General features: G+C 43.6%; 1 protein-coding gene across 1 annotated transcript in view; it reads left to right on the top strand.

The window, feature by feature from the left end:
• The first annotated feature begins 6143 nt into the window (after positions 1–6143).
• The window catches only part of LOC309569226 (cholesterol 24-hydroxylase-like), a 49414-nt gene continuing 41546 nt past the window's right edge, over positions 6144–14011 (top strand). The window contains exons 1-2 of the mRNA XM_082274979.1: positions 6144–6322; positions 11210–11287. Of these exons, the coding sequence (XP_082131105.1) occupies positions 6186–6322; positions 11210–11287 (215 nt within the window). The 5' untranslated portion in view covers positions 6144–6185. The remainder of the gene's footprint in view (positions 6323–11209; positions 11288–14011) is intronic.

The raw sequence follows: 14011 nt of genomic DNA, 5'->3' as shown, positions 1-14011 counted from the left end.
CAGCGTCACAGCCATATTTATTACTGGCAACCTTTTCTTGTCACTGGCATTTACTGGCAGGAGAAAAGTGCCCATTTTTTACTGGCTGCCAGTAAAATTACTGATGGTTGGCAACACTGATTCTGATCCACCTTGCTTGTTCCATATCAGTGATTTAAACAGGTTTTTCTGGGCACCCTAGGGTGGGTTCCCCCTGGGTACCAAGAGCAGCGCAGATCAATGGTATGAGTTGGTTTGGCTGGGGTGGGTACCAGCACCACAAGAACCAATGATGCTCTAGAGCTAGGGCGCATGGCATCTTTCTTTGCTATGAAGTTGGCAGCCAGCTCACCCGCATGCTTGCAGGGCCATCCTCAGCATTCAGGAAAAGATGGAAGTCCATCTCCTCTAGACTTCCTCCATGCTACAGAAGCCAAAAGGTAGGACTTTGATGTGAAGAGCAGACTGTGTGGTTGGGGGGCTCTGGGATAGGGGGCTTTTTAATCGTTGAGCTCTACGATTGGGGTGACTCTGATGCGATGTGGATGCTCTGATGTGATGGGGGCACTCTGCCATGTACAGGGGCCCTCTGATGTATAGGGGTGACTGATGTGATGGAGGGTTCTCATGTATAAGAGAGACTCTAATATGATGGGGGGCTCTAATGTGAAGGGGGGAGGGGGGCTCAGCAATGAAGGGGGACGTCTGATGTGATGGAGGAGCCTCTGATGTGGGGGGGCATGATCTAAAGGGGGGTCTATAATGAGAGGGGGGAACTCTGATATTATAGGGGACCTCTGATGTGATATGGGTACCTCTGATGGGATGGAGGAACCTGTGATGTGATAGAGGGACCTTTGATATTAAGTGTGGCTCTAATGTGATGGGGGCTCTGATATCATAGGGGGACCTTTGATGTGAAGGGGGGCCTCTGCTATGATAGGGAGACCTCTGGACCTCTGATGGGATGGGGGAACCTCTTGTGTGATAGGGAAACCTCTGATGTGATGGGGAAACTTCTGATTTGAAAGGATATCTCTGATGTGATGGGGGAACCTCTGATGTGAAGGGGGGCCCATGATATGATAGGGGGCCTGTAATGTGAAGGGTGGTCTCAGATGTGTTGGAGGGAACTCTGATATGATGGGGGAACTTCTGATCCAATGAGCGAGGAGGGGGCAGAGTAGAGAGCGGTGACTGAAAGTAAGCAGCTCTCTGCTCAGAACTGAGCGATTGGCGGTGTTTGATCGCTCGGTTAGCCTTAGAGTTAGCCTTGACAGGGACTGTAGCTTACGCATGTATTTTCATATGTGTGCAGACTAAACCCCTGTTCTTAACGCATATTGTTAGACAGGTCAATTTGGTTGGCCACTGGCTGCTTGGTAAGTTTGAGCTTGGAAATATCTTTATATTTGTTTGACATACTTCACCCTTCCAGAGCTCCTTGCCGCAAGGACCAGTTATAGGTGGAGGTAATGGCCACTTGTTTGAAATTCCTATGATCGCCAGCCTCATCTAGTGGCCAAAATGCTGTATATCTTCTCATTGTGGTATTTCAAGAAACAATACCACATTTTGGCCACTAGAAGGAACTGACAACCATAGGAATTAATCTATTACAGAAACGAAGGCCAACATTTGTGCAACGTACACTAATGTGTGTGACATTCATCCACCAAATGTTTAATAAGTAGACTCTATTATATAAAAGTTGGACAATGCCTTTAACCACTTGCCGACCGCTCACGTTGAGGGTACTGCGGCAAAGTGGCTCGTTATCGTCCAGCGACGTAGACCTACGTCGCTGGACTCCTCCCCTTGTGGGCGGCACGCGCGCACCGCCGGAGGCTCGCTCCCGCTATATGATGATGGTGATCACCGCCGCTCTTCCCCGATCGTCGGGCATCGAGTGTGGAGATCCGCCCACTTGTGTAAACAAAGCGGGCAGATCTCCTAAGTGACAGACAGTCACAGATTAAAGGATTCAGCATAGCTGAACCTGCGATCTGTGCCTGTGTCATACAGTCCCCTCCCCCCACACACATCAGTAAGCACCAGGCATACATTAACCCCTTGATCACCAATAAAAATTAACCCCTTCCCTGCCAGTGTCATTTTTACAGTAACAGTGCATATTTATAGCACTGATTACTGTAGTAATGTCACTGGTACCCCCAAAAGTGTAAAAAATGTCAGTTAGGGGTCCGATCTGTCCGCCGAAATGTCGCAGTCCTGTAAAAAAAATCGCAGATCGCCGCCAGATCGCCGCCATTACTAGTTAGAAAAAAAAACAATAAAAATTACATAAATTTCCCGTAGTTAGTAGCTGCGATAACTTTTGCGCCAACCAAATCAAAATACGCTTATTGCGATTTTTTTTAAGAAACATATGTAGCAGAAAACAAATTGGCCTAAAATGTTAAAAAATTTTGATTTTTACATTTTTTTAGGGGAATTTCATATAAAAAAATGTGAAAAATATTGTTATTTTTTCAAATTGTCGCTCTTTTTTTGTTTATAGCGCAAAAAGTAAAAATCGCACAGGTGATCAAATACCACCAAAAGAAAGCTCTATTTGTGGGGAAAACGAAGACATAAATTTAATTTGGGTACAGCGTCGCACGACCGCGCAATTGTCCGTTAAAATAACGCAGTGCCCAATCGCAAAATATGGCCTGGTCAGGAATGGGGTAAAATCTTCCGGTCTTAAAGCGGTTAAAAATACGCTCATTGAGAATTTTTTTGTCAAAGACATGTAGCTAAATACATTTTGGCATAAATATATGACAAAAATTGAATATATTGGATATTTTTTAGAAAAACAAAATTCGGTGTAACCGAAAAAAAGAACTGCGCAAATGGAGTGATATTTAACAATAAATAAATAAATGTGAAAAATTAAGGAATTTCTTCCTCTAGCGAGCAGCAATAAAAACGTGAAAACGCAATATGTGATAGTGAATATGGGTTATTGCGCTCAGCAGTATACTCACAATAAAGTGCTAATGCATAAATAACATAAACATATGAACCAATTATTTAAAGGTGAATATTCCAATGAATATAGCAATAATAAAATTAATAAACATAGTCCTTGAAAAGTGCTCGGTGCAAACTTTAAGTTCCAGCAGCAAATACAATTGGACTTGATGTGAAATGCCTTCACCAATCACCATACACCCAGTGCTCGGATAAAATACTTCTTACCAAAAGAAGTTGACCCCCAGCACAGGGTTTGCTGAGGGAGCACTTGTAAAAAGGAGTGGACAGCGCCAGTGGGGGACTCCAGAACAGGAAGTAAAGGACCACTCAATGTTCATGTCCGGAGTCTCGGAGTCATCTGTTTACCTCTGGCTTATCACACACTGGATGTGAAGACTGTAATAGGAGATTTTGGAGCTCTTGTGGAGATACATTGCGATCATGACCCCCTATAACTAAGGGGTCAACTTCTTTTGGTAAGAAGTATTTTATCCGAGCACTGGGTGTATGGTGATTGGTGAAGGCATTTCACATCAAGTCCAATTGTATTTGCTGCTGGAACTTAAAGTTTGCACCGAGCACTTTTCAAGGACTATGTTTATTAATTTTATTATTGCTATATTCATTGGAATATTCACCTTTAAATAATTGGTTCATATGTTTATGTTATTTATGCATTAGCACTTTATTGTGAGTATACTGCTGAGCGCAATAACCCATATTCACTATCACATATTGGATATTTTTTAACTGTCAAAGTAGAAAAATATTGTTATTTTTTCAAAATTGTCGCAAAAAATGAAAAGCGCAGAGGTGATCAAATACCACCAAAAGAAAGCTCTGTTTCTGGGAACGTAAATTTCGTTTGGGTATGGCGTTGCATGACCGCGCAATTGTCAGCTAAAGTCGCACAGTGCCGAATCGCAAAAAGTGGCCTGGATGTAAAGCAGGAAAATCCTCCGGTGGTAAAGTGGTTAAATAAATACAGCTTATGTACAACTATAGAAGTTTTATTATAGTATGCTGCTTCACAAATTTGTTAAATAATACAACCATTTGAAGTCAACAAAGACTTCTTTTCTTCTGTATTGGGATTCTCACCGCCCTGTTGTGTCACTCAGAGATAAGGACTAGGGAGTTCCCTCTCTCTATCTGTACATCAAAACTGGTCAGCTCCCACCATGACCTTGAATAGTGTTTGAGACTATTCAACGTATACAGAATGTACACATCATAGACGGCAGAGGCTATCTCCTGAGGGTTTGTTCATGAAAATGCATAGATATGACGAAATACGTTTGTTTCACAAGGACCCATACCCACTATGAGTTATTCAATGTCAATCCTCCTTGCATTAGGGGTGCCTTACTTTGCATTTACCATTAAATTGAATGTGGTTGTACAAAAACATATTTCGGTGGCAACTTACACAATCTGCGCTAAGTATTTAGGTTCTAAAGGGTAGACATTAATTTGTGCATTTATAAAAAATGCACAGATCTATTTGTCCCATGCAACTGCATGTCTGCTTGTTCTGAGTGAATAGTGGCAAAATCAAATGTTATTAGGCTATTTTCTCTCCAGGTGGAATGTCCAAATGGACCTAGCGCAGGGAAATTAAAGCTGGATGCACACTATACAATTTTCTTTAGATTTTTTTTCCTTTAGATTTACCAAAACCATATAATCAGAGGTCAAACCCAAACACTTTCAATTTGTATGCAATCAGGCAGGCCCTTCTACTACATAGTTGAAGGTAAATCTAAAGGAAATCTAACAACAAAAGTTGTGTAGTGTGTATCCAGCTTTAGGAAGACCTCTCGTATACGGTCACAGACTGAAAATAAACCACTTCAGAATTTTTGACCCTTTCACTTGACACTTGACCCTGACCACTAGATGAAGCTAAAAATCATAGAAAATTGATTTTTATTTCCTATAATCATCGACACCGTCTAGTGGCCATAATGCAATATTTTCATTATTTACGTTAAACCTCTGATTCCTTTTGTGCCAAATTGTATTGTAACTGTAATGTCTGCCTTTATTTTGTTAAGCGCAGGGCTTTTTTTTAGCGGGAACGCGGGGGAATGCAGTTCCGGCACCTCAAGCACTGAATGTATGTAATGGCAAGGAGTGCTGGGTTGTGCTACACTGTCTATTGATGCTGGCTGCTGAGGAACCTATTGTTGCTAGAGGGGATCTATTCCTGCAGGAGGATTTATTGCTGCTGGGAATATCTAATGTGGCTGCTGGGGGATCTATTGTCTCTGGAAGAGATCTCGTTTTGCAGGGGGGTCTATTGTTGCTGGGGTGGGTCTTATGTTGCTGAGGGAGGGATCTACTGTTTAGGCAGCAGTCTATTGATGCTGGCTGCTGGGAGATCTGTTGCTGCTGCTGAGGGCTCATTGTTTCTGGCTGGATCTATTGTTTCTGGGGAATATATTGTTGTTGGCTGCATGGGATCTATTTTACTGCTTTTTTGTTATCATTAACAAATTCCATACAAATTACTTAGTACCACAAATGTTACTTTGTTCTGTATTTTCTAAAAGGGATGGTACTGGGAGGTGGGTAGTGGGTGGAACCAAGGAACCGTTCACGGAGGTAGGTAGGGGCGGAGACAAGGGGTAAGTCCAAAAGAGGGAGTTCCTGCACCTATTCCCTGAGAGAAAAAGCCCTGGTTAAGCGCTGTGCAAACTGTTGGCGCTATATAAATCCTGTATAATAATAATAAACCTAGAGAGAAATTTGCCTGATAACATTTGATTTTACTACCGCCTGCCAATCGTGACCCATTCAAGTAAAGAGAGCTGCTCTGCAAACACCCCACAGCCATGTGCAATGCACACCGTATTTGGCACACTAGTGCATGGTCCACGGGGTTAAGGCAGACGGTGAATAGGCAATACAACGCCTCCTCGCCACTTATCAAACACATCTGAAAAGCTATCTGAGCATGGAACACTTTTCAAAGGAACGGCAAACCCTGCCATACATGTAAATGAGCCCTAAAAGCTGCAAAGTCTTTCTAAGAGAATGATTGAGCATTTTCTCCTTGTCACCCTTACCCAGCCCTCCCCTGATATGTGGCACTCACAGTACAGCACAGGATTTACAGTTTATCTACATGGCTGCAGTGTTCATGTAGGAGCTGACATTGTGTCCGGAACATACAGACATCCGTGAGTGCCTATGCTGCTAACACCAATATATTAATCGTCATGGGTTTTTGTGGTTTCATCCTCTGGACTTTTCTGCTCATCGTTGGCATCGTTGGCACCTGTTTCCTCCTGTACTGTGGTTACATCTACTATATACACAGGAAGTATGACCACATCCCCGGACCCCCCAGAGACAGGTAAGATGCATTCTTTATTGTATAGCTTAAAGCCTTGTACACACACGAGTCGAAATTCGGCAGGGAATTTTCGTCTGACGACTGATCTGCCGATTTTCGGCTTGTTAGTATGATGCTTCCGACAACCGACACTGACTTTTCAGCCGAAAAAAATCTGGTGTGCAGGCTATAAAAATTTTTGTCTGCCGTCAAAACACGTCCGATTTTCGTGCAGTCAGTACAGATTTCGACAGGGAAAAATCTAATGAGCAAGTCTGGGCATGCTCAGAGAAGAAAGAACACAAAGAACGCAAACCAACACATGACATCACTTCTGAAGTAGAATTTTGTTGGGCGAGAAAATTTGTGTGCAGTCTAGGCACATTCCAACCAACAAAACACCACTCTGGACAAAAGACGGACGATCGGTCGGCTGATAATCATTGCGTGTGTACTAGGCTTTAGGGCCTCTGTACATGAAACTTTGGTTGGGAAGTTTTTATTTTTTCCCATACAAGTCAGCCTGAATGCAACCATGGCACAAGTAACTGGAAGTACCTCCTAAGCAGCTTGAAGCGATTCCTTGAGAAATGCATTTCAGAGCAACTCAGAAGCACCTGAAAGCATTTTGCATTTGACTTCCTTATCCATGTGTACATGAACATATAACCTTTCCGCTACCAGAGCCATTTTTTTGATTTTTCTGCACATGGGTTTAACAAAATCATTTTAGGCCTGAATATAAGTTACAACCCCCAAACATTAAACATTTTCTGAAAGCAGAGATCCAAAAACCCTGGAGAATAAAATGGTGTTAGTAAAAAAAAAAAAAAAAAAAAATGGTGTTAGTTACACATTTTTATATCACATGCTATCAGTACAGCAGTTGATAAAGCACACATTTTCAGTAAAACTGCAATAAAGGTAATTTTAGATTAGAGAAACCCAACTTTTGGTATAATATAAAACATGAGGTTGTGCCAAGTAAATAGATACCCAACATGTCATGCATAAAATTGTGTGTGCCCGTGAAACCACTACATACTTTGGTAACCATTATCCAATTTCTCTTAGGTGACATTTAAAGAAGCGTACAGCAGCTTAAGTTAACTGCACATAGTGGCCCTATAACTATTGTTCTCACTCCAATGTGTGTGTCAATATGTAACGTGTAGCACAATCACCTTTCATATGTGCAAGTACATAGTGGTGGGGGGGGGGGGGGGGGCTTAAAACATTTTGTTTTAAGGGGGGGGGGGTAAGTGCTGGGTGTAACCATTTTTTACACGTTTTTTTTTTTCAGTTAACTTTTACGTTTCCTTATAGGAGACCTAAAGTCCCTTATGTGATAGCATTTTCCTATGGCAGGTTCTTTTTAACCTCCCTGGCGGTATGATTATGTCAGGAATTCTGTACCAAAAGCGGTACAATTTTTTTCATGGAAATTTGGCGTTATGTATTATAGGCCTACAATTCTTAGTAATTACTGACTTAAACCTGACAAAAACAAGACTCTAGTAGACATCCCAGATGTGATAAATTTGAAACACAAATGCATGAATTATAATCTAATCAATAATATAATTTTATTATATAATATATATAATAAAATTATATTATTGATTCGATTATAATTCATGCATTATATATATATATATATATATATATATATATATATATATGTGTGTGTATATATATATATATATATATATGTGTATATATATATATATATATATATATATATATGTATATAGGTGTATATATATATGTGTGTGTGCATATATATATATATATATATATATATATATATATATATATATATATACATATATACACATATATATATATATATATATATATATATATATATATATATATATATATATATATATATATAATATAAATGTGTTATGTGTTTGTGTTTGGTGCAACGTTTGAATTTCCCTCCCAGTTCCGCTCCCATGCACCATTGCTGCTGCAGGGAACGGAACTAGGAAGTCATCACACCGACGGACGAGCGGCGGGGATCTCGGCTGGCGGTCACAGCAATGAAAGATCATCGCTGGATCGCCAGGAGAAGGTAAGAGACACCGCTGCGCTCTCTGCACATCTACCCCGAGCGTGACTCTGGGATACCGATCCTAGCCTAAAAAATCCACCCCGAGTCACGCTCGGGGATACCACCAGGGAGGTTACTGAGACATTAGGGGTTTATTAGACCTTTAATGAGCAGGACCTATGATATCCCACCTGCCTTCAACTGAAGCTAACGAAGTGCAAATTGTGCTCCATTAGCTTCTTCCCCAGCCACAGCAAAGCCTAGAAGTGATGTAATGCATGTCGCTTTCATGTTCCTTCTAGTTAAGGGGGGGACCAGGGAAAGGGTGTTCGCTGGTCTCTCTCCCCACTACCAACTAGCACCCATTATGTGGGTCTCGGGCTGTCAGGAGACAGTGGAACCTGGGAAACATGGCAGGGGAGAATGGGCACCACCTGGGTTTCGTTTAAGTCATCGGGCGACTGTATGGCAGGTGGATCATGCCACCTGACAGCTCATAACTTGCTTGCCCACTGCTGCCAAAATATGACATACATTGGTTTCAGCTAAAGGGTTAAGGCTAGAGTGTAGTATTATTGTCCATTAATTGTAATAACTTTACATTCACAGGGTAGGAATGTCAAGTTGTGGAGTTGCATTGTGCTGTGCTGCAAGTTCTACACATGTACAAGTGCAGGGGAAGGACTAGGACTCTTTACCCTTCCTGCCCTAGACCTACTAGGGCCCTTTGGACTTGGGATGCTCCATGGGGTTCTCCTTGGAATCTGCCAAAGTACAAGTACTTCCCTGTCTGGGCTAATTTACACCCATCAAGAAGTCTGTTCAATACCTTATGGCAATGGACTCTTAAAGCAGTCTTACTCAACACCATCTGCTTCCAGAGGATTTCCCTATCTTAAAATTAGAAGGAAGAGTCCAAACAACAAAAAACGGAAACCTTTTAACTGCTCACTGAAGGCAGTTGATAATTCCATATTTACACACTTGTGTCATCTCAGAGGGGATGGCACATTCCTTTTTGGGTTGCAAACAATAGAGAAAGCAATATCAAAGAGAGAGCTCAGTGGAGGAGCCTATACGTCTTTGGGGGAAAGGGGATGCTTGACACAGTTCTGCATCTCCTGCAAAGGGGTCAAGTACCTCCAATGGTCCTGCACTTTTTCTCCCCTGCTTCCCCGCTAAGGGGAAGCTACAAGAGTTAGAGCCTCACAGCCTACATCCTTTCTATGGCTTGGTCCTCCAGACACTTCCCATGAAGACCCTACTTCACTATCTGTGGTCACACCCTGATACTTCTCCAAGGGTCTAGCATCTACTTTAAAATACTACACCATCTCTGCACTACAAGGGGTCCCTAAGCTTACTCTCACGGCTAACTGTGCCCCAATCTACAAGCATTAAAGAGAAAAAGAGACAGACATTTGTTACCCTCTGTCCTTTGTCTTTTACACTTTTATGAGAGCTGGCTTTTAGCATTGGACTCAGTTTGTTATAAAATCTGCTTTTTTCTGACATTTTTTGGCAGAAAATACCAAACCTGCAAACTTGACCCAGACCTACCCAATTGATTTAAACCTACCCACATGAACCTTGCCGATGAGCAGTTTTGGCTTCTTTGCTTGGATCCTAGGCTTGTTTGACTTTTTTGGTCCAACCTTGAAAACCCAATGCAGCTAGAAAACAGTAGTTTTCCAAATGTAGTTAGCATGCAAAAGATAGATCAGTGCTCCAACCTGGGTTAGTATCAGTCCTCAGAAGTGCTCAGAGGTGCAGTTCATCACAGTTGGGTATACCAAGCAGCACTGTGGGATAGGGAGTATATGCAGATTTATTATTTATTTGGATGACAGAGGTGCACACTATGGCAATATATGTTACTGATAGGGATAGACCGATATGTTTTTTTCAGGGCCGATACTGATACCGATATTTTGGTCACAACGTATTGGTATCGGACGATATGGGCCGATATTTTGTACATTTAAAGTTTTGAAAAATAAAGACATTTTTTGACACAAATCTGGTACTGAAAATGTTAATTTTTGTTTAATGCTTAATGACTGGCTTGCTGGCACCCTGTGGTGGGTGGCTGGCTGGCACCCTGGGGTGGGTGGGTGGCTGGCTGGCACAGGGGCTGTGGCAGGCTGGCTGATACAGGGCCTGTGGGTGGCTGGCTGGCTGGTACAGTGCCTGTGGCTGGCTGGTACAGGGCCTGTGGGTGGCTGGCTGTCTGGCACCCTGTGGTGGGTGGCTGGCTGTCTGGCACCCTGTGGTGGGTGGCTGGCTGTCTGGCACCCTGTGGTGGGTGGCTGGCTGGCACCCTGTGATGGGTGGGTGGCTAGCACAGAGGCTGTGGGTGGCTGGCTGGTACAGGGCCTGTGGGGGGCTTGCTGGTACAGGGCCTGTGGCTGGCTGGTACAGGGCCTGTGGGTGACTGGTTGGCTGGTAGAGGGCCTGTGGGTGTATTGTTGGCTGGTACAGGGCCTGTGGGTGGCTGGCTGGCTCGCTGGTAGAGTGCCTGTGGCTGGCTGGTACAGGGCCTGTGGATGTGGGTGGCTGGCTGGCACCGGGCTGCTGTGGGTGGGTGTATGGCTGTGATACACTCCCGCTAGACTAGTCCCGACTCCAGACGAGGCTGTCCAAGGCGGGGGAGGCGGCCTAAGAAGGCAGAATGACGTCACAAAAATATCGGCAATATCGGGCAGTTCCTGGGCCGATACCTACATATCGGGGAAAGTGCATATCGGCCCCCAATATATCGGCCTTGCTGATAATCGGTCTATCCCTAGTTTGTTACTGATATGTAATATTTCAAAAGAATGAATGTTTCTTATACTTTTTTTTTTTAGTTTCCTGTTTGGACACACACCATTAATACTGAAGGTCCTGGAAAACAATGACCTAGTACATGATCTGTTTCTGGATTGGTATGTTGGTGAGCATACATGTATCATGTAGAAAATGAATGATATATCATTCTGTTGTAGTATATAATTATGTGCATAAGGGCATCTTGCACCCTCCCTGCTGTCACCCAGAGGAGGGTCACCTTCATCCCTTGTGCCACCCCTGACTTAGCATTGCCCTCCTTTTAGCATAAAGATCTTCCTTCTTCTGCTTTGGCATCACCATCTTGGACATACATCCCGTGGATATGCAGACACACCACTGGTCTCTGCCAGATCTTTAAGACCCGACAGAGCCCTGTGGCATGTCCACAGTGCATGTGCAGACATGCCACTCTTCTCCTCTTGGCCTGGAGACCTGATGCTTTCTGTGCATGCAAGTTGGGTTTGTGGTATTTCAAATGGATGTGCTTCAAGGTCCTATAGATGTGTCTGCACATACTCAAGATCTACGCAGAAATAATGCCTCAAACACCATCCTTGCCTAGGAATGGATGCAGGAACCAAAGTAAAAATATATAAAAAAATAAATAAAGATCATTTTTATTTAATTGTGTTAGAGGAAGGGGGGAAGAAATAAATTTTCACGAATGAAGGCCTGCTTTATGCAATGTGTGTCCTTCACATCATTTTAACCAAGGTTGAGATTTCTGGTATTATATGTAATGTCTATTTTGAGTATAAGGCCTCATGCACACTGGACATTTTTACAGCTGCTCCTAGGGGTATCTGATGTTTTCTTTTTCTGCCTCTAAACTCTCCTGCATGTTAGCCTATGTGTCCATGCACACATAGGGGTTAGATTTACTAAAGGGAAACAGACTGTGCACTTTGCAAAGAGCAGTTGCTTCAGAGCTTAGTAAGCGCCGGTTCACACTACCGCGACGCTACTTCCCGGGGCGACCTCCGAGATTTGCGGTGCGAGCAGCGGGCCGCGACCTCGGAGCGGCCGCCACGGACTTCATAACATTGAAGTCTATGGCGGTCGCCTCCTGGTCGCCCCAAAGAAGCTCCGGACCCTTTTTCTAGGTCGGAGTGACTTGTGTCGCTCCTATTAGAACGGGTCCGCAGCTTCCCTATGGGAGGCGACCTGCGGCGACCTGTGAGGCGACCAGGTCGCCTCACAGGTCGCCCTAGTGTGAACCGAGGCTAAATGAGCAGACGCTCTGCTGACCTCCATAATCCAATCATGTGCAAGCAATTTTTTTTATTTTCCTTGCACGTAATTGAGTATTCTTTGCAAAGTGAAGCTTTACCTCATTTACTAAGTCCTGGAGCAACTGCACTTTGCAAAGTACACAGTCTATTAGTCTTTAGTAAATTAACCCCATATGTTTTTAGCAGCGTTTATAGGCAGCAAAAAACCCCACTGCCAGTGCCTCCAGGAGCAGTAGAGTTCTGGCAGAAAAAACGCTTAACGCTGCTAAATGCGCCTAAACACTAGCCGCATTGAGCACTTCAGCATTTATTCCATTCAATAGCCAAAATAAATTAAAATTCTGGCCAATGAAATTAATAAATGCACAGCTTAGGTTAGCTTTTAACGCTAAGTACACCCCTAAGTGAAAATTTCCAAATTGGGCCCAAAGTGTCAATATTTTGTGTGGCCACCATTATTTTCCAGCACTGCCTTAACCCTCTTGAGCATGGAGTTCACCAGAGCTTCACAGGTTGCCACTGGAGTCCTGGATGACGACATCGCAAAAATGGTGGATGTTAGAGACCTTGCGCTCCTCCATCTTCCATTTGAGGATGCCCCACAGATGCTCAATAGGGTTTAGGTCTGGAGACATGCTTGGCCAGTCCATCACCTTTACCTCAGCTTCTTTAGCAAGGCAGTGGTCATCTTGGAGGGATGTTTGGGGTCGTTATCATGTTGGAATACTGACCTGCGGCCCAGTCTCCAAAGGGAGGGGATCATGCTCTGCTTCAGTATGTCACAGTACATGTTGGCATTCATGGTTCCCTCAATGAACTGTAGCTCCCCAGTGCCAGCAGCACTCATACAGTCCCAGACCACGACACTCCCACAACCATGCTTGACTGTAGGCAAGACACACTTGTCTTTGTACTCCTCACCTGGTTGCCGCAACACACACTTGACACCATCTGAACTAAATAATTTTATCTTGATCTCATCAGACCACAGAACATGGTTCCAGTAATCCATGTCCTTAGTCTGCTTGTCTTCAGCAAACTGTTTGAGGGCTTTCTTATGCATCATCTTTCTGGTATGACAACCATGCAGACAAATGTGATGCAGTGTGCGGCTTATGGTCTGAGCACTGACAGGCTGACCCCCCACCCCTTCAACCTGTGCAGCAATGCTGGCAGCACTCATATGTCTATTTCCCAAAGGCAACCTCTGGATATGACACTGAGCACGTGCATTCAACTTCTTTGGTCGACCATGCCGAGGCCTGTTCTGAGTGGAACCTGTCCTGTATGGTCTTGGCCACCGTGCTGCAGCTCAGTTTCAGGTTCAGGGTCTTGGCCTTCTTCTTATAGCCTAGGCCATCTTCATGTAGAGCAACAATTCTTTTTTTCAGATCCTCAGAGTTCTTTGCCATGAGGTGCCATGTTGAACTTCCAGTGACCAGTATGAGAGAGTGAGAGCGATAACACAAAATTTAACACACCTGCTCCCCATTCACATCTGAGATCTTGTAACACTTAGGAGGTAAAATGGCTAATTGGGCCCAATTTGGACATTTTCACCTAGGGGTGTACTCACTTTTATTGCCA

Source organism: Pelophylax lessonae (assembly GCF_965119305.1).
Source record: "Pelophylax lessonae genome assembly, chromosome: 13".
Taxonomy (NCBI): domain Eukaryota; kingdom Metazoa; phylum Chordata; class Amphibia; order Anura; family Ranidae; genus Pelophylax; species Pelophylax lessonae.
This window is presented reverse-complemented; position numbering and strand designations above follow the sequence as displayed.